The sequence below is a fragment of the Sarcophilus harrisii genome, chromosome 4, assembly GCF_902635505.1.
Source record: "Sarcophilus harrisii chromosome 4, mSarHar1.11, whole genome shotgun sequence".
Classification (NCBI taxonomy): domain Eukaryota; kingdom Metazoa; phylum Chordata; class Mammalia; order Dasyuromorphia; family Dasyuridae; genus Sarcophilus; species Sarcophilus harrisii.
In genome coordinates this window covers 394,980,125-395,001,905 of record NC_045429.1, presented here as the reverse complement: position 1 = coordinate 395,001,905, position 21,781 = coordinate 394,980,125, and the positions used below count along the sequence as shown (strand labels likewise).

The 21,781-nt window shown below is 32.1% G+C and overlaps 1 protein-coding gene across 1 annotated transcript in view; it reads right to left on the bottom strand.

The window, feature by feature from the left end:
- The window catches only part of LOC100931063 (TLC domain-containing protein 4), an 82,442-nt gene that overhangs the window by 27,213 nt on the left and 33,448 nt on the right, over window positions 1–21,781 (bottom strand). Inside the window, exons 3-6 of the mRNA XM_003769675.4 lie at window positions 21,319–21,478; window positions 10,844–10,933; window positions 6,652–6,710; window positions 5,611–5,705 (exon numbers count right to left, since the gene is read on the bottom strand). Coding sequence (XP_003769723.1) covers window positions 5,611–5,705; window positions 6,652–6,710; window positions 10,844–10,933; window positions 21,319–21,467 — 393 coding nt within the window. The 5' untranslated portion in view covers window positions 21,468–21,478. The remainder of the gene's footprint in view (window positions 1–5,610; window positions 5,706–6,651; window positions 6,711–10,843; window positions 10,934–21,318; window positions 21,479–21,781) is intronic.

Sequence of the window (21,781 nt, the reverse complement as noted above, 5' to 3'; positions counted from 1 at the left end):
TAAGTCTCCATCTCTAGTACTCTTCCCCTTAACAAACTGTCCCCTTTATAGAGGCCAAAGTAATCTTCCTTAAAGCACAGGTCTGACCATGGCACTTCCCCTACTGAAGAAACTTTAATGGCTCTTCCTACTTTTGCCTTTAGAGCAAAAAACAATTCATTAGTATGACATTTAAAGTCTTTCTCCATCTGGCTTCAGGATACCTTTGCTACTTTTGTTGCACAACAGACCAATTGTTGTTCTAGCTAAACAGGTCTATTTGCTAATCCATGAACTTAGAACTGTACTTCCATCTCTGTGTTCTTTTTACATAGGCTGCTTTCCAAACCTGAAATACAATCCTCCCTCCCCTCATCTCCAAGTTTCAGCTCAGGTATCATCTCCTTTCTATTCAAATGATGATATTACGTTTCTATGTTGTATCCAATAAAGAGAATGTAAGAACGAGAATAAAAGAATTTTTAAAAATTGTGTCTGTATTTCCCACATCTAGCATATTGCCTTACACATATATGTATGCCTTACACATAGTAATTTCTTAGTTGTTGAATTGGGTGAATTCACTCTAACAAGGCCATACTACTCTCTCCTTCTAGCTGCTGTCTCTTACAGCTCCCTACATCTAGTGACTTCCTTCACCAACTCTGCCTTATCTTCTGTCCATCTTGTAAAGTTCAATTCAAAGGCTACTCCCAAATTCTCCCCTTCTCCTCAATCATACCCCTACTCTAAATAGGTAATGGCATCCTTAAAGTTCCAAGGAGCACTAAATGTTGTAACCTAATACTAGAGATAATGGATAGAAAATATTGACCTTGGAGAAAGTAATATCTGGGTCCAAATCCCACATCATACACTTACTATGGACAAGTTGGTTATTTAGACTCTCTTTATAAATCACTCTTTCACACCATAGCTTCATTTTGTTGTTTCAACCAAAAAATAGTTATAGTCTAAGAGTAGGTAAATCTCTTCAGACAACATCCAAGACAGACACAAAATTCCACTTTGTAACTAGTGTCATAATTAAGGTGGGTTATAAGACAAAATATAGAGTTCTTTTAGAGCTGTTCTTCTAGAGCTATAAGAAACCTGAAAGGATTATTGAGATATTTTTCTCAGCAAATAAAGCACCAGGAAAATGAAACACTCATTCAGAACATACAGTTCACTATATACACAACTACATACATTACAAATACACAGAATTAACAGATTTAAGAAGCTCATGCAAATAGGCTGCTAACAAAAAAGAAACCAGGCATCTCATGAGTAAACAAATATATTATTTTCAAGTGTACATAAATATAGTATTAAAAAACTTTCACTGGTGTAAGATAGTATTAGGGATAGGAAAGCAGTAACTCAGGTTTTGAAGCAGAAATAAAGGTAACAGAAATAAAGAAACTTATTGGAAAGAACAAAAAAATGGATTAGTACTGGATGTACTCTGATGCAATGATGAAATTATTTGGATTTTCTTAATTTTTATTCTAGAGAACACTCTAAAGGAACTATGGACAGTCCCTAATGTTTGGACTGGTGAGTTTATAGCCCTTACATACCCTTATCTCCTATAATTATCTAATCTGGGCTACCAAAAGAATATTCTCTCTCAACCTGGTTTCCCTGGAAATAAAGAAAGAAATGAAGAAGGGGGATGGAGGGAGAGAGAAGGAAACAATTAAGCAAGCAAGCAAAATCATTTTAGAGTCTGAAAATCCTTCTTCCCTTCTTTCTGCAAATAAATATACTATCTTGCTACTCTATTCCCAAGGCTCTTACATTTTCATGGCCAAGAGAAGTACTAGGAAAAGACAAAAAAAGAGATACTGCTGAAAGATGGTCATCAGTTATGGGGGAAGAGAGCAAATGGATAAATAAGTGGAAGAGCCAAGAGAAATCAATCTCCCTCATTTCCTCCCAAACACTTCCTCCTCAGATTTCTTAGCCTTGCTAAGAGAACTTCACTATCTTCCCAGTCTATGAGCCATGCCTCACTTCAAATCCTGCTGCAGAAACAAACATTCCCCATGTGGGGATATAATTTGACTGCTTAGCATTTCAGGGCGAGAGATGGGGGACTAAGGTATGGTTCTGAGCTTCTCAGTTGAGAATGCTAAACAAATTTCCTCATAAGAAAACTATTATAAATGCTACATATAAACAGCAATTATTACACTAGTGGCACCTTATTTTTCAGATATATGAGTTTAAAGTGCTAAATTACAGCAGGAACAACCTAGGAGCTCCACTTTTCATTTAAGGTATTATTTATATGGGATGATCAAGCAGACCAGATCAATGATGACATAGACCAAGGCAATTTTATGAGGAAGAGAGAAGACAAAATCCACTCTGCTAGAGGATGAGTCATGATAACATTGTCTGGGGGAGTAGGAAGAAGGTAGAATCCTCACTGTTATTCAATTCAATCCTGAAACATGAAAGCTAACAAAACATACTACAACTACAGATGTGGCAGGAATTACACCTCATGGGAAAGTAAAGCAAAGCAGCAGGGAAGTAACACCAACAAGCCAGCATCATTGAGCAGACTATCAGAATAGGAAGCAGGAAGATTCCACTTCTTCTTATGTCCAGCATTAGCTGCATAAACATGGACATGACATCTGAAGAATCTGAGTTTCCTCATGCGCAAAACAGGAAGAAATAAAATACTTGTAGTGCCTACCTCATGAGGTTTTTGTGAGGATCAAATGAGATAAAGCAAAGTACTTTGTAAACTGTAATATGCTACATAAACATTAACAATAACAATTATAATTACTATTACTATTATTATCCCCATAAAAGAATATTAAAAAGCTACCGAAGACATCTGAGTTCTACTCCTACTCGAGAAACTGTATCAAAAGTTTGCAGTCTATCCACAACATTGGATATACTCTTTTAAAAACAATACCTAAGATAAATGGAGTCATTTCCCTCTTAGGCAACAGATTACCCTACAAAGTTTTACTTTAGTAAATTATCAAAAGAGAAGTTATTGAATCATCAGAGAATTGTAGCATTTTGCTATTTGAGGACAGAGAAAAATCCTTTTAACCACAAAAAAGAAGTTTCAAACCACTATACTTATATTCAGGCCAATAATTAGTTGTTGTTGCTACTGTTTAATCCAGTAAATTTTATGGAAGGAGAAAAAATCCCTTTCTGAATTCTCAAGACTTTATTCAAGATATTAAAGCAACACTTTGAAAATAAAGTTTCCTACCTCCCACAAACTAAAGGATAGCTCAAAAACACTATATAGATTCTATTTTTATGTAGGAATGTTTAAATAGGCATTTCTTGGAAAACTTTGCTTTCCCTTGAAGTTGTCTCATGGAGGGGAAAAAATCTTTATTGAAAGCAAATTAAGGTCAACAGCTACCTAGTCTTTGCTTTTTTGAAGATGAAATTCTAAATGAGCTCAAAAATAAACTTTATTTCAGAAAGAAAACTTAATATAAAAACCTTTATCATAAACACAAGTTATCAAATTGATTCTTTTCTCAAAATGGAAATTAGATCAATATTAAGAAGAAATGATGATATGAAAACACCATCTTTCTGAGGCCTAGGATTCAGAAATATCAACACAAAAGTTACAAAATAATCATTCCATCTTTCCCACGTAAATTTTGACAAGTAGTATTTTTATTTTTTGCTATTTTTAAAGTTTGAGAGTTATCAAATATTTGAAATTTTAATATTTCTAAACTTTTCTTTTAGATTTCATAACAGATTCACTTTTATTAGTATATGCTACATTAAATCAATGAAATAGAACCTTAATATATCAACACTCTAAATGACCACTAAAATTAAATCTAAGTTTTATTCATCAATATTATAAAGAAGGTAATTGAAAATTAGACTCTAACATCCACTTATTTTTGTTTAACAAAAAAGGCAAAGAATAAGGTACAAAAAGAATCAATTGCCTTTCCATAAACATAATGTTTAACATGCAAGTTCATGCATAGTCATCATTTGTCAAACCTGTGATTTAATCGTAAGAGTGATCATGAGTGAAAAACAGATTCATAAAATATTAATATGAATTTATACTCAAAAATATATATTTTTCATTGGGTCATGTTGTTTCCATAGCATATGTTATTATTGACTTGTGTTCAGAAAATATTTTCCTTAAGTTATTACACATAAACATTCAGTCGTTCTGAAGAACGTGCCTATCTTTTTCTTAGTTATACTGAAATGGAGATTAATAACAATAATAGATTTTGTTCCACATGGATTTTATCAATCAGTGCTTATCAGTATAAAGTAGCAATATATCAAATAACTAAGGTCAAAAGAAAGAAAATTACTATAATAATATGATTTGATTTTTGAGGGGTATTCTATCAGTAGAATTCCTATCATGTGCAATACTACAGAAATTATAAAATTGAATTCATTATTAGGTACTGAAAAAAAAAATAACACTACATATAAAATAACAAAATGACATTCTCACTCTGACCTATTACCAAAAGAGTGAAGAGCTTTCTGCTGTAGCAGAAATTTAAGTCAATATGGTATCTTATGTTAGTGATAGCTAGAAATAAAAATACCAAGAACTTTTCTACTATGCATTTCTGTTACATTAAAAAAAAAAAAAAACACACCAAAACCCATCTTAACAGCTGCTAACATTCCTTCATTTAAAGTTTTATGAAATTCTATAGTAGAAAATAAAATCTAAAAAAGGAAAAATCCGTTATGATACAGAATGAACATTTACTCACAAAACAAGGGGGGAGGGAAGGAAACAGGGCTAAAAAGGCAGTATTCACATTTAAGCTTTAAAAGTATAAACAGAGATCATATCTTGCCATGTTGGTTTTGTAGAAATCTTAGAAATATTCATTGTTTCTAAATTTATTTTGCACTTATTAGTATATCCCATGTGGGAACAGGCATAGAGATGTTATTAATGTCATTTATATTTGGAAGAATAATTTTCATATGAAATAAAAATAAGATTTCTTATTTTACTTTAGTTCCTTTTGATAAAAGTAACCTTAATTTGCTCATTCAATCCTAGAAGAATGCTCTAGGAATATGAAGCTCTGGAATCAAAAAAATTCCAGAATTAAGATATCTATCATAAGTATGTTATTAAGTGGGAATGATGATTTGAATTATTTTATAAGAATCTGCAAATGCTTGGAGCTATGTCATCATAAATAATCGTAAATTATCAGAACTACCAACAATAGCACATAGCACATAGGTCTCTAAAAAATCTTAAAGTTTTCTGAATAAAATTTCAGGGAAATATATACACCAATTTTTTTCAGACTTTATTTAGACATATACAATACTCAGAAACTCAGACAGACAGATAGATAGACAGGGACATGCATATACTGAAATAGATATACTCATAAATTCATAAATCCTGTTATGTACATAATACTAAAATTCAAATTTATCAACATTGTGGAAGTTTCATTACGATAATTTCAGTGTTCTTAGAATATTCCTTTTTTTTTTTTGTAAATTTTAAAGTTACATGTTTAGATCAATATCCACCCTTAGTCACGATTCCCAATCTTGTCTGATTGTTAGACTATTGTAATATATGGTACTCACCAGTACAAAGTAGTATGCATATAAAGCTGCTGAATGGTGAATGATAAAAAATTTATCACCTATGACTTTCCAATATAAAATGATAAGAAACATATCTGTAAAAAAGAAAAAAATGACCAAAGTGAGGGATTGGATACATAAAAACTTGCACCACTTCAGACTTGCTCAAAATGACTTGTTACCTGTGCTTGATCAGCAGGACATGTCAAATCAAAATGACAGAGATTATTAAATGCTGGGAGATGCATAAAGAATACATAGAATACAGAATTAGACATAATCAGAGAAGGCAAATGATTTTTTGCTACAATGAGTCCAAGTTTATTACTTTCTAGAAGCAAGTTAAAACAAATGGCTACTAGGGGTTGCTACCCTATTCCAGGTGGGAAAATACAATCCATCTGACTTAGAGATATGTAATTAAGTGGGAAAAGCTTTTTAATATTTGATCTTTCATTTAGATTTGAATTTGTGATCTAAAGTCATCAAAGAAAAACGTTATGAAAAGAGCATCTAGACTATTTTTTCAAGTTTAATAGTTATCAAAAGATTTAATTATAAAATAGAAATACAGTGAAGACCTCAAAATACCCTAAAATTCCTCTGTGAACATTTTCGGACATAAAGGATTTAGGTTAAGAAACTTAATAATTTTCAATATTCTGTTTTTTAAAATAGGGGGAAATTATTTGTGATATTTTTATTTTAAAGTAATTAATATAATCACAAAAAGCATATTAAATCTGCAAATGCAGAAAAAAAATGATTAGCCAGAATGAAAACCCACAAAAAGGATTTTGTCAGTACCAAAAGTGAAAGAGACCAGGTACATGCTGATTGAGACTTTTGCTTTGAGGCAAAAAGAGAAAGGTTTCATATCACATAATCAAAGAATAAATTTTTTGTCACATTTCTTAAAATGCATGGCTAACATAAAGGAACCAAAATATGGCTCTATTTCTTTATAACACAGTTACAGAAATATAAATCAAGATTGTATTTATTGCTCATAATCATGATTTAACTATAATACATAATTACCAGAGAGGAGGTAGCCTGAAGCAATGGCAAGATTCACTTGAACAAGTGAAGCATCACCCCTGGTGAACAAACATGAAAATAAAGTTTTAGTGTTTACCATCCAAGTTGGGGATTTTTTTTGGTGCAGGTCTTGTAAGAGATCATTCAGCACATTTACTTGTGTTTCCATGGTTTAAATATTTTGAAATTTGAAATCATATGGAAAATCAGTTTTCTATGTACTGTTTTCATATTGGTATTTTAATATTTTACCATGACACAGTGCCTGAAATGTCATTTAAAAGATTTTTAAATATTCCAGCCAAAGTATGAACTCTAAAAGGAATGCATTGTTCATAGGAAGTCTCAAATACAACCCCTTTTGACAACTTTGAGAATTCCTTCAAATTAGCCCAAAAGAATGAAATGTGATAGAAATATGCTTTAGGTCACTTTTTCGATAAGAAGTCTCTTGTAGGCCTAAGCCAAGTGCCCAAAGTTTCCTTTAGCACAAATAATCAGCTCTGAGAGGTTTAGACTAAGTTGATGGTGATGAATGATAATGATGATTAGCACCTATATGTAGTATATTTGCACTTTACAAATATTATCTCTTTTTCTTCTCAGTAACCCTGAAAGGGAGATGCTATTATTATCTTCATTTTTAAATAAGGAAACTGAGGGAAAGGTTAAGTTACTTGTCCAGGTTCATATAGCTATTAAGGTTCTAAACTGAATGTCTTCTTGATTCCAGGGCCAAAATTCTAGGTATTGTACCATCGTCTAAATTGGGAATATAGCTCTCCTTTCTCATCCCCTCTCAAAACAGACGCAACATAGGAAAGTTGTAAGACCCTGGACCCAAACCCAAATCCCTGGAACAGCTACATTAGCAGAGATTAAGTGAGAATGGTGATTATTCTGAGCTCCAAAAGATAGCTAGGAGCCCAGTATAACAAATGCTTTTTATAAAATTATAGGGAATATTAGTTCCCTCAATTAATTATATCAAATGAATACCATTAAGTGTCTATATAAGTATGTAAAACACAGGACTAAGTAATATAATGCAATCTGACAATTAACCAAAAATGTAACTTTTAGCTAAGCTAATCTTGTTGTTCTGGACTTTCAGTCATGTCCAACTCTTTGTGACCCCATTTGGGCTTTTCTTGGCAAAGATACTGGAGTAATATGCCACTTTCTTCTCCAGCTCATTTTACAGATAAGGAAACTAAGGATTAAGTGACTTCCCCAGGGCCACACATCTATTAAGCATCTGAGGTCATATCTGAACTCAGGAAGATGGGTCTTCCTAACTCTGGGCTTAACATTATCTCCTGTACCTAGATGGCCCTTGTTTTATCAATAGATAATGTCTTTCTACAGAAGTCACATAGAACCCTACTATTCATCACTGTACTATTAAATCAAGCTGTCTAACTGCTGTAGAGTTATAAAAACTCTAACTGAATTTCTGAAATACAAATTCTGTTTGTGCTAAAAAAAAAAAAAAATCTAATAATCAAAACTCCAGAACTAGAAGAAACAATCTAGTACCCTTGCTTTGAGGTGGATAAAGTGTTTTTAGCTAAGGAATTTTATGACCACACAGCTGAAAATATTGGAATGAGGACTAGAACCCAGGTGTCTTGCTTCTTAAATGTAATGCTCTTATGCTAACACATGCCTCTCAGTCTTACTGATTTAAGTCAAATAATTCACAAATAAAAACAAAATTTCAACTTATGTTTACTACTGTAGTGAATGATCAGTGATTTTTGGTCATGTTGGAAAGTCATAGAGTAAGAACCCTCACCACCATGCTGACACCTACACCTTGGGAGATAAGTTCTAAAAAACTGCCTGAGGCACAGAGAGTTGCTTAACAATTAGTGTCAACAATAATGCAGGAAATAATCCAAGAAAATTGTTGTGGAATGACAGAAAAAGAAGAGAAAGTAGAAATGAAAAAATCCATCAATCACTACCTCAAAGAGACATAGGAATATTACTGCCACATTTCAAAACCCCCAGATCAAAAAGAAAATTTTGCAAGAAACAAGAAAAAAAAAAAAAAAACAATTCAAATACACTGGAGCTACAATTAAAATTGTACAGGACTTAGCAGCAGCCACAATAAAAGACTGTAGGTCCTGGAATCATGTCTACCAACATTCAAAGGAACTAGATCTGTGGCCAAAAATATCCTATCCAGCAAAATTATCTATAATTTTGAATGACAAAAAAATGAACCTTTAGAGATTTTCAGGCCTTTCTATCAATCAAATCTTCAATTAACAGGAAATTTAATATTATAAGAGTCAATAACAAAGATCAATTTTAAGGAACTCAACATGGATAAACTACTTAAACATGGACAAAGTGTTTGTGTTATTTTTACATGGGAAATGTATACTGCACTTTAAGATTCACATCAACAATAGAGTAGCTAAAAAAAAAAAAAGATTGGCAGAGTAAAGGTAAAAATAATAATCATGTTATACAAATGAGGTACAGAAGAAGAACAGATTCAGAGGCAGTAGAGGGTGGAGGAGGGCTTATAGTTCTGAAACCTACTCATATCAGGAATGGGTTCAATAGGCAACACTACATATATGCCACGAAGAGAATAGCATCCCCCAAAGTTCCTTCAAAGTTTATAAAGAAGTGGGGAGTAATGGGTAGATGGGGAAGCAAAAGGGGAGGGAAGAACACAAGGAAGCGATCCTTGGGTGGAGAGAGGTTAATTAATAGCAAGGCAAGTAAAGGAGCAGAGTTTAATTACTCAGCAGTGATAGGAAAGATATATATGTGTATGTGAGGGGGTAGGGAAGGTTGACTGTGAGTATATACATATCTACATTTTTATAAATAAATATATCTTTCTTAACTGTAGCTTGCTTGGGGGTGATAGGGGAATGAAAAGGGTGAAAAATAAAGTAAATAAGATGCACAGGAAATAAAGAAAAAAAGGACATTAGTGAATGTAATTTCTTCTACTAAAATATATATAATTTCTTGATTTGATAACTTGTTATATATAATGAATCCTCCCTGATGTTCTGCTGAGCATATAACAATGTTCTCTTTTGTTTCGTTTTTGCTTTATTTTGCTTTGTATTCCTTCTCTGTTTTTCTTACTGTTTTTTTCAAATTAAAAAAAAGTAATGTGTCAAAGGCAAGATATGAACCCAAGGACAAACATCACTCTAACCACTGAATTACTAGAGTACTAGAGTACACTCATTACTAGAATATTATTTACTAGTTTGAAAAATAATAACTCAATGGAATCTTGCTATCCTTGATCATATTACACTTAGAATTTTATTCAAGCTCAAATTTCTGAATAGGGGTTAGAACATGAAATCTTACAATCAAGAATGAATGCCTGAGTTCAAGTCTCTAATACTCACCAGCTAAGTGATCCTGAGCAAAACACTTAACCTCTAAGTACTTTCAGGCAGTACTGAAAAACCATTCATGCCAAGAAGATAAATTACATTTTAAAAGGGAGTCTCCTATATCAATGAAATCATAGATAGTCCCTACTGCATATTAAAGTATTGTTGTCCCCATCAAACAATAAGACATATCTTAAATTAGTTATTGAATCAAAGTAGAGATGGCTCAGTGGACTGAGTTGGGGCCTGAAAACAGGAAGATCTAAGTTCAAATGTACCCTTAGAAACTTAATAGCTGTGTGACCCTGAACAAGTCACATGCCCTCTTTGCCTCAGTTTCCTGATCTGTAAAACAAGCTTTAGAAGAAAATCCAGTATCTTTGCTGAGAAAACCCTAACGAGCATCACAAAGAGCTGGACATGACTGAAATGAGAACAACAACAAGATTTTCTTGTTCTAGATAGAACCAAGTTTTGCTCAGTGTGTGTGTGTGTGTGTGTGTGTGTGTGTGTGTGTGTGTGTGTGTGGAAGAGAAAGATCTTAGTATTATAAGTGCATACTTTCCATACCTTTCTTATTTGGGCTTAATAAACAAAAGCTGACTATTATTTACTTTCAAATCAATGACTTCATCTTTATGAAAGAGAATAAACTGCCATAAACACTATAATAGGCACATGTATATGAACAATAAACAGGTATTAACAAAAACCCTTTTATATTTTCAAGGTAAATGAGATTATCTTACAAATAAACATTCTTTTCAAGCATAAATAAAATCAAACCATTTAAAGAAATATCTTACCAAAGGGGATCAGCTATAGAAGGCTCATCAAAAAATAAAATATACAGGCAAAAAGAACCAACCAGCAAGGAATGGAATGTGGATACTACCCTGAAACAAGAAAAAAAAAATTCAATATTATCTCAAACTCAAATGCATTCTTACCTCCTTTAAGCACATGATATATTCTAAAGTAATTAGTACAAGAAATATAAGAAGTGAATGGGATGGTAATGGCCCTTTAATTGGAATCGGTAGAGATCTGACCCTACCTGAGACCATAGGCAAATCAGTTAATCTCTGTGAGAAACATTTTCTTCATCTGCAAAAGGAAGATGATATTTGCTAGCAAAAGGAAGATAACACTTGTTATTCACAGGGCTGTTGTAAGGAATGCCATATAATGTCATTTAAACATTTTCTAAACTTCAGAATGCTATATAAATGTTTACTATTATCATTCTGAAGATTATAGTATAGAACTACAACTTTTAAATTATCAATATTTTTTAAACACTATCAATATAAAGCACGATTTAATTTCCTTTAATTCCCTTAAAGAACTGAAATATACTTGCTCACAAGGTATATAATATGTACAATCAGTCACAATCATTCTTCATGGTAGTTTTGCTCAAATCCTTCAATAGGGCCATGATTTCATCAATATGGGTATTCCATAGATGCAGATTGCCAACCATTTATATGCGCTCTCATTCTGCTCAACATATGATCATATTCTTTTGTAATTTTTGTTATTATATTTTGGCCACTCTTATCTATTGACGGAATGGCTTTTGGGTTTTATCTACTATTTCTTATCTGTCTAATCTGGAGTTTAAATATTTGTCCATGACTTATATATAACAGTAAAGATAAATCTGAAAGTATCATATCAGAGTGACATTGATCAAAATTCTACTATGTTACCTTCCCTCAGAGATTATTTATCCTGTAAATGAAAGGTAGTTTGTATATAAATGGTCATTAGCATGTTGTTTCCTCAATTTAAATGTGAGGAATGAAACTGTGTCTGCCTTTCTTTGTTCATTACTTAACACAAAATATGGGACTTCATAAATCCTGCTAATTGATGATCTATTGCCTATATATATAATTTTTAAAGACAGCAAAATTTTTTAGGAAACTACCTGTATGTACCTTATTGATTTGATAAAGCAATACTCTCAATCACTAATTCTACTATGGTGGGTACAGATTTATCTTAAATTGAGTAGAGATGTAAATACCCCAAAATAAGACAAAAAAAAAAAAAAAAGAATGCAAAGTAACTTTTACATATTGTGAAATGGTAACCAAAAAAAAGGAGAAAATTAATTAGGAGAATATGAGCTATGGCTTATGAATGTAAAACAAAACAATCCATGTGTGCCTAATCAAATTATACCAACCAGTTAATCATATCATAATTTCCAAATTGATCTTTATTTCTCCATTTGTCAATAACAAATACCATATCCCAGTGAACAAAAGGAGCAAATGTTGTTTACTGTATAGATTATATTATATTACAAAGAATATCCTAAAATGTAATTCTGTGATTTATCATTTCAGATACCTTCAAAAATGTCTTTGTGAAGTGCAACAGGTCACTTTATAAGCAAAATTAATTCTTGGCACACAGATAATTGAAATACCATTTTGTTTAGATGGAATGGTAAACCATATACTAAAATGAAATATGTTTTTCACTTTTCAACATTAGCATCATAAATGTTTAATTTTTTCATATTAGAATAGCAGTTAAGAAGTTAGAAATTTAATAATTTTTAGGCAGTCCATTTATTAACTACTAAAATTACATAATCTAAAAACAAGGCAAATGCAGTAGCTTAATTAATAAATCAGTAAATTAAAAAAAAATAAATCCTGAATAATTCAGCACAGCAGGATTCTTCATGCTAAGTGTCCATCTGGCTAATGCTGGAACTAAGTGAATAAAAGAAGAAGAAATAAATTACAATACTATGGCAAATAATACCTATAATTCTTATCTTTTATGTAAGAGCAACAATTAAACTTAATGACTCACTTGGAACTATAACCACTCAAATTAATGTTTTCTGGTGGAGATTTTTCCATGCCTTCCCAAGTAACTAAAATCATCTAGGGTTCAGAGACATTTTTTAGCACTGGCTGATTATGAAGAAGCAGGTACATGTGTTACGTTAATTTATTCTCTCCAAATTAGTACCAAAACTGCTACAAAAGAGAAATGACCAAACCTATAGATCTCAGAAAGTAGTAATCACCCCCAACTTGGAAATAACTTTTGATAGACCTGTTTTTTATTTACACAGGCCTAAGGGGCTAACTATATCTGGGTTCTGAGAATCAATCTTTCTTTGCAGGGTGATATATATCTTGGCCATTGCAACTCTCAAAGACCATCTACTTATTTCAAAGAAGGGCATGGTCTATCTTTGTTAAAGGAATACCTTGAATTCATAAAGTATTTTTTATTCATCATGGCACCTTATTTGAGAGTTAATTTCCTGTACTTTAGGACAAAGGTGCTTAAATGGTGGATTGTGACCCAATATAGGATCATGTAATTGAATATGTGGCTCACAAAATTATTCAGCAAATGTTTTGATTGTTTACCTATTTTATATATCTATAACCTAGCATTGCTTAAAAATTTCTCAGATGAAAAGGGGTCACGAATGGAAAAAGCTTAAGAAGTTCTATTTTAGGAGATTGGTGACTGGTCAGTGACTGCTGCTTTTGTTTCATTTTAAGTTATGTAACATTAGTTACTAATACACAGAATGTCCAGAAATCATTAAATCTGTCGATTCATGGGCTATAAGAATGTGATTCTACTTTCTACCTTCCATCCCAAATATTTTTCTATTTTTCCTCAATTCTTCATTTTGTCACTACAAAAACTCCATTTCTAGTAAAAAAAAAGAATTCTGGCCTAAAAGTGAGTCAAGAAATTGGCTTTGAAACTATTGTTTGACTTTGAACAAGTTACTTAACATCTCTAAGACCTTATTTTCTTCATCATAAAATGGGGATTATAATATCTGTAGTATAGGATGTGAGCAATAGATGATAATGTATGTAAAAAGGATACATGTAGCGAAGTGTTAATAAATATCAACAAGTATTATTAATTTTGCCTCTGGGAAAAAGAAGAGAACTAGAGGTGAGGTGTCACAGATATAAACAGTCCTTTCAAAAGCATAAATGTGGGCACAGTTAGAACATCACCTCTGGAAGCAGAAGAATCTGAGTTCAAATATGATCTCAGACACTTAACACTTACTATCTGTGTGACCTTGGGCAAGTCACTTAACCCCAACTGCCTCTCAAAAAAAAAAAAACAGCAAAGAAATGTGAGCTTATTGATAAGCATATGAAAGAACACTCAAAATCATTAGCAATAAGAAAAATACAAATTAAAACATCTTTGGAAAGATAGTGGAGTACGTCAGAAAATTCCAAGCTCTCCAGATTTCCCCCACAAACAAAACAAATGTTCATTTCAGAGCAAACATGGACTAGACAAAAATAAATAAGACTTGGAACAGAACAGGGGTCCTGGAGACAAAGAGAAGATCAGAAGACAAGGTTTAACCAGCTGAAGTGTAAACAGATCCAATGTGAAGTGTAAACATCTCCAGAACAGCTCCACAAAAAGACCCAGCAAGGAGCCCAGGGTTAGAAGGGTTCCTCTATCCTCAGCCAGAAGAACATTCACCTCCTGGACAGCTTGAGGAAGAAGACTATGCTCAGCTGTGTTGCTCAGATGTTACTCTAGATAAGAAGGAACCAACACAGCAGGTGAGTGCAGAAGCAGTTGGGCAGAAACTGCTAGTTGCAGGTACTTGCAGGATGGTGAAGCTTTTGGTTAGGGGGATCCAGGTCACAGGGGAGAGCCAAAGTGAAGCTAGAGGCACCATTCCCCCATCCCATGAATGGAAATGCTTACACTAATAGTTCTCACTTTAAAAAAAGGAAAAGAACAGGTAGAACTAACCACAGAAACTGACTGTAAGAATAGGGAAGACTGAGGTTCATTTTTAGAGGAAGACAGTGAAGTAAAAAAAAAAAAAAAAAGGCTCTCCTACCCCAAAGAGTAATGTTAAATGACTACCTGCTGAGAAAAAAATTATAGAAAAACTCAAAAAGACTTCAAAAATTGAATAATAAGAGATTGAGGAAAAACTTAAAAAAGAAAAAAGAACCATCCAACAAAAAAACAAGATTATGGGGGGAAAAAGTTAATCAACTAGAAAAAGAGATACAGGGTCTTAAAAAAAGAAAATAATTCTTTGAAAATTAGAACTGGGCAAGGGGAAGCCAGTGAAGTTTCATAACAAAATAAAAAGATAACAAAACAAAACGAAACATAAAGAATGAAAAAGTAAAACATAATGTGAAACATCTTATAAGAAAAACAACAGATCTGGATAACAGATCAAAAAGAGAAAATAAAAGAATAATTAGGCTACCTAAAAGCTGTGACCAAAAAAGAACCTTGATACACTAATGCAAGAAAAAATCAAAGAAGATTGCTCTGGAGTGACAAACCAGTAAGGAAAAGTAGAAATAGAAAAACCCATCAATAACCACTTCAAAGAGATACTACATGGAAAACACATAGGAATATTATTGCTAAATTTCAAAAACCCCACATCAAAGAGAAAATTTTACAAGAAACAACCACCCCCCCAAAAAAAGAACACCACCACACAATTTAAATATGATGGAGCTAAAATTTGAATTGTACAGGATATAGTAGCAGCTATTATAAAAGACCACAGGTCCCGAAATAATATATATCAACAATCAAAAGAACTAATCTGTGACCAAAAATAATATATCCAGCAAAACTAACCATAAAAATACTAAATGAAAAAATTGGCATTAAAGAATTTGTAGATTTTTTAGGACTGTATCTCAACCAAACCTGAACTTAATAGAAAATTTAACAGTTAACATTAAAGATTAATTTCAAGGGACCCAATAAGGTCATATTGTTTGTTTTTTACATAGAAATGTATACCACATGTTTAAGACTGAAATCAGTAATTGGTTAGTTCAAAAGAAAGATTGGAACAGAGCCGAAAATGTTCTGACTTTAACAAGCAAAACTGTCTAGGAAAAGATAAAAATAGTAATTATGCTATATAAACGAGATGCAGACAAAGAAAGACACAGAGGCACCAGAGGGAGGGAGTAGAGCTAGTACTTCTGAAAACCCACTCCCATCAGGAATGGGTTAAATAGGGAACAATATATATCTATATATGTATATCTATATTTATATATACCATGAAGGGTATAGCACCCTCTGAAATCTATTTTAAGAAAAAAGGCAGGAGAGAAGAGGACAACATGTAATATAGATGGGTGTGTAAATTTATGTTGGTGGGACAAGATGGGTAGATTAATGGGAAAGAGATCAAGAGGGAGGGAAAGGTAGAGGGAAGAGAAGATAAGGGAAAAATCCATAGATGGATTAAGTAATACTAAGGCAAATTAAGAACTAGAATTAGAGTGGAAGAGTTAGCAGGATAGGAAATAAGAGATACATACAAATACTATAACAAGGAGCAGGAGAAGAATTTATTAGGAAAAAAAAAGAAGTAGGGTTAGGAATTATTGGTTTCAGTCAAAATCAAACTTAAAGATTTAATCAAGGCAGGAAAAAATAATGACAAATGTAGGAGATGTGGGAAAATTGGTACACTATTACATTGTTGATAGAGTTGTGAAATGATCAAACTATTCTGGAGTGCAATTTGGAACTGTGCCAAAGGGCTATCAAACTGTGCATACCTTTGATCCAGCAGTAGCTCTACTGGGTCTATATCCCAAAGAGATCATAAAAAAGGTTAAAGGACCCACATATACAAAAATCTTTGCAGCAGTTTTTTTGTAGTGGTAAGTAATTGGAAACTGAGTGAATGCCCATCAATTAGGGAATGGTTGAATAAGTTACGGTATATGAATGTAATGGAATATTATTGTTCTGTAAGAAACGATGAGTAGGATGATTTCAGAAAGGTATAGAGAGATTTGCATGAACTGATGCTGAGTGAAATGAATACAAGCAAGAGACTATTGTACACAGCCACAAGAAGATTGTGATGATCAATTCTGATGGATGTGGCTCTTTTCAACAATGTGGTGATTCAGGCCATTTCTAATAGACTTGTGATGGAGAAAGCCATCTACACCCAGAGAGAAGACTGTGGGGACTGAGTGTGAATCACAACATAATATTTTCACATTTTTTGTTGTGATTTGCTTGCATTTTTTTCTTTCTCATCTTTTTTCCTTTCTGATCTGATTTTTCTTGTGCACCATGATAAATGTAGAAATATATATAAGAGAATTGCACATGTTTAACATATATTGGATTATTTTTGTCTAGGGGAGGGTGTGGGGGAAAGTGAGGGCAAAAAATTTGGAACACAAAATTTTACAAGTTTGGTGCAACTACCTTTGCATGTATTTTGAAAATAAAAATCTTTTTTTTAATAATACCTGAAAATAAAAAGGTATTATTAAAAAAAAGATTTAATTAAGAGAGAAATCTACATTATATGTCAATCATATTAATGTTGTTTTAGATGCACATCTACATATGTATAAATGCATATGTATTTGTATATGTATGCATGTATATATGTATTGTGGGTATGGGTATTAATAGAGATATAGATATATGTATATAGAAATATAACCATGCTTAACTGTAGCCTGCTTGGGAATGTGGGGGAGAAGGGAATAAAGGAAAGAGGGAAAAAAATAATAAAAAATACACAACAGAGGACCAAAAAATAATCTATAAGGAAACTAAGAAAAGATCGACAGTCAAGAATATATAATCTCTTTTATTATTATATGTTTTCTTGAAATGGGAATTTATCGTTGCATCTTTTGAATCCTTAATATTCTGCTGGGCACATGGCAATGATTTTTTTTTGTTTTTTTTTTCTGTTTTTCTTTGTCTACTGTGTTTTTTTATTATTTTGTATTTAGTTTTAAATTAAAAAAATTTTTTTAATTAAAATATCTCTGAAATTTCCCCTCTTATGCATCAGATTAGCTAAGGTGACAACGACTTAAAATAGAGAGAAAGAGTTGAACACTCTTTGTGGGGCTGTGAAATAAACCTATTATTCTGGGAAACAATTTGGAATAAATTTTAAAAGTCACTAAATAATAATTGTAATGGTACCACATCTAGGCACTTACTCTAAATAAATCAAACCAGAGTTCCCACAGACACAAAAATGCAGTAACCCATTTTGTAGAAGCAAAAAAATAGAAGGAAAGTGGGTACCCATTAACTCTGGAATGAAATTAAATTTATCATGCCATATGGCATGATTACAACTATGAAGAATTCAGAAAAATTTGGGAAGAACTGCATGAACTGATGCAGGTGAAACAGAACCAGAAAAACATATCTAAGTTCAACAAGTTTTAGTGTCTTCCTCCATGTTTCCAGAATAAATGTAATTTCATCAATCCGATTTTCAACGCCTTTTACATTCTAGCTCCAAGCTATCTATCAATAACTATATTTCTGATTACTTCTCCTTTTGAACTTGATAGTCTTCCATGTTGGAATAATGTTTTGTTACACTCCATGCTCCATCTACCATATCCATCCATTCATACAAGAACCATTCCTAATCATTTTCCAATTGACAAACGGTCAAAGGATATGAACAATTTTCAGATGATGAAATTAAAGCTATCTATAGTCATATGAAAAAATGCTCTAAGTCACTATTGATTAGAGAAATGCAAATTAAGACAACACCTCACACTTCTCAGATTGACTATAATCACAGGAAAAGATAATGACAATGTTGGAGACGATATGGGGAATCTAAGTCACTAATGTATTGTTGGTGAAGTTGTGAAATGATTCAACCATTCTGGAAAGCAATTTGGAATTATGTCCAAAGGACTATAAAACTGTGCATACACCATTGCTTCAACAGTGCCAAATACTGGGTCTATATAGCAAGAAAATCATAAAGGAGGGAAAAGGACCCACAAGCACAAAAATGTTTGTAGCAGCTCTTTTTGTGGTAGCAAAGAATTGGAAAATGAGTAGATGCTCATCAATTGAGGAATGGCTGAACAAGTTGTGGTATATGAAGATAATGGAATATTAAATGTTCTATTAAAAAAATGATGATTTTAGAAAGGTCTGGGAAGATTTACATGAATTGAAGCTGAGAGAAACAAGCGGAACCAAGAATACATTGTACACAGTAACAATAAGATTGTGCAGTGATCAACTATGAAAGACTTGGTTCTTCTCAGCAATTCAGTGACTCATGTATGTGATTTCAAAAATATAGGGAGCTTCAAGTTCTTCCAATGAAACAGCCTGGTCCTTAACTTGTAGTCTTAGTTATCTAAAATACTGAGAGTTTTATACTTCTTTCTGATATACTTAATATTATATATTATTTATACATGTTTACTAGCATCTACCTCTTACTATACTGTAAGATCAATAACTCTTCAAAATTTTATTAGATATATTTGCCAGGCATTAACTGTGCTGGCAACTCAATATGCAAGGACAAAGAAATTAAACAAAACATTTGATGTCCTCAAAAAGAATACGTTCTATGGGGAAGAGAAGGAAAGACAATTTGTGCATATATAATAATATATCAGGGCAGGTAGACGACTCAGTGGATAACTGGAGTCAAAAGGATCTGAATTCAAATCTGACCTCAGATACTTCCTAGTCGTGTGACTTTGGGCAAATCATTTAACTCTATTTGCTCTCCCAACCTTTCCCCCAAAAAAGAGTACATGAAAATATACTTGGGGACTGTATAAGGGATAGGCACTAGCAGCTGGGGACCAAGGAAGACAGAATCAGGAAATGCCTTGTAGAAATTTGTATTTGAATTTAGCTTTGAGGGAAACTTTAGGAGAATGTTGTGAGAAGGAAATGCATTCCAGGCACAAAGACAAGAATCTGTCTTACTTAAAATTCATGTCTTTCTTTTCCCCAAAAGCTCACATGTTATAAGAGACAGAGTAAGCTTAATAAATATATGTTGAACAATAACATTAATACATTTAATCCAGCACTTAGCACAGCCTGTCACAGAGTAGGTGCATTTAAGATGGTTTTTTTTCCTCTTCATTACCTATAAGGTAGATGGTTCATGTGATATTACTAACATGCTATATAAACACAGAAAAGACTCAGAAAAATTAAGTTATCTAGCCAAAATAACACTATCTGTCACTTTATTAAGAATGAAAAACAGAAACATAACGGCAAAAGATAGATATAAAAAAGAAAGTTTGTTCAACATAACCATGCTTTCACGAGAAAAAGTTCAGATATTTATTCTTTGCAACAAAGTTTCAATTTCTTTGGTTCTTTGATGTTCTTCATTTCTAGTGAAATAGCTCTATGAATAAATCAGTCTTTGATTGCTTATGTTAACACACCCAACACCATTCCTCATTTACATTTGAAATTCTTATATATATATTTAGGCATTATTTGATCTGATATTTTTATTAAAACATCTTTCAAAAATGTCACCATTGCTCACTAGTCAATTTTAAGAGAGAAGGTAAAAAAAAAGCAATATTCCCATTCTATAATGCTGTGCATAAAAAAAAATTTTTAAATCTACCTTACCATTCAGAAAGAAAAAAATTCTGCCTTTAATTTCTGTCCTATCATAATACACAGAAAAAATGCTTTCTCCATATATACAGCATGTATGAAATGTCTAGCTAGATCAACTCTAACCCTTTTATAAAGGTAGTTTTTTCCCCATAGCATGAACCAAAGCATGAGAATAATGAATACAGAATAGAAATTCTTAATCTCTGATCAGAATAAAGATCAAAGCTACAGCTCAAAGATTTAACTGTTCTCTAAAAAGAACACCGACATTTAGCAAGCATCCTTCAAACTTAAAATGAAATGTTTATTTTTTTACTGCCCTCTTTCCCACTCCCCCAAAAAGAATTTTTAAAATGATTTTTATCCTAAGTATTACTTTCACCTAAATAATGCAAAACATGTAATATTCTTGTAGTTATAGCATGCTAATAATTGAAAGTACAAAAAAATTAATGTTTGAAAAGCTAGTTATTAAGCATCTACTGTATACAAAGCACTGTACCAAATTGGGATGCTTTAGAGCTATAATATTTTATATGAAAAATGAGATAAAGTCAAAATTCACTAAAGAATATTTTAATTTTTTTCTTATAAAACTTTCAGATTATTTCTACAATTCACTTTTCTCCTTCCTTTTAATCAATATTAAATGATTCTTTTTTGTTTCTGTGGAATATGTTTAAGATAATCTGATCAAAAATGATTGAGTTTAATTTAAAACAATAAAAATCTAAAGAAAATAATAATTCAAAATATTTTGGTTTTAAGTGATAATATGTTGTGATTTTTAATATTTTACTATATTACTTAGTTTTAAAAACTTTACCTTGAATTCCATTCAATCTTCTTTTGGGTGCTTAGTTTGTTAAAACCTGAGGTTACTTGTGCCGAAAACCAAGAACTTACAACATGGAAAAGAAGTTGAAACATGAGAAAACTAGCAAAAATGATGCCAATAATGCTGTAAGAATCCATGTTTCTTCAACCTGTTGAGAAAAACAGTGAATGATGACTCATATGAACTGTTTCTAGAATGAAGACTTTAAATATTTAAAGTAAAATGCATGGCTTTATGTTGAGAAATAATTTTAAGTAAGTTAGCACAAGAATAAAACATAGAGAAGTCACTGGATATTTAAGGGATTTGACTGTTTTTCTTAATCTCTACTATGTTGTTTTACAATTATACTAGTAAATTTTTTTAAATTATCTGTGGAACAATATTTAAATAGGGATTTTCTTAATATTAATTAAAATATTAGGAATAGCCTATTTTCATTTTCAATTTT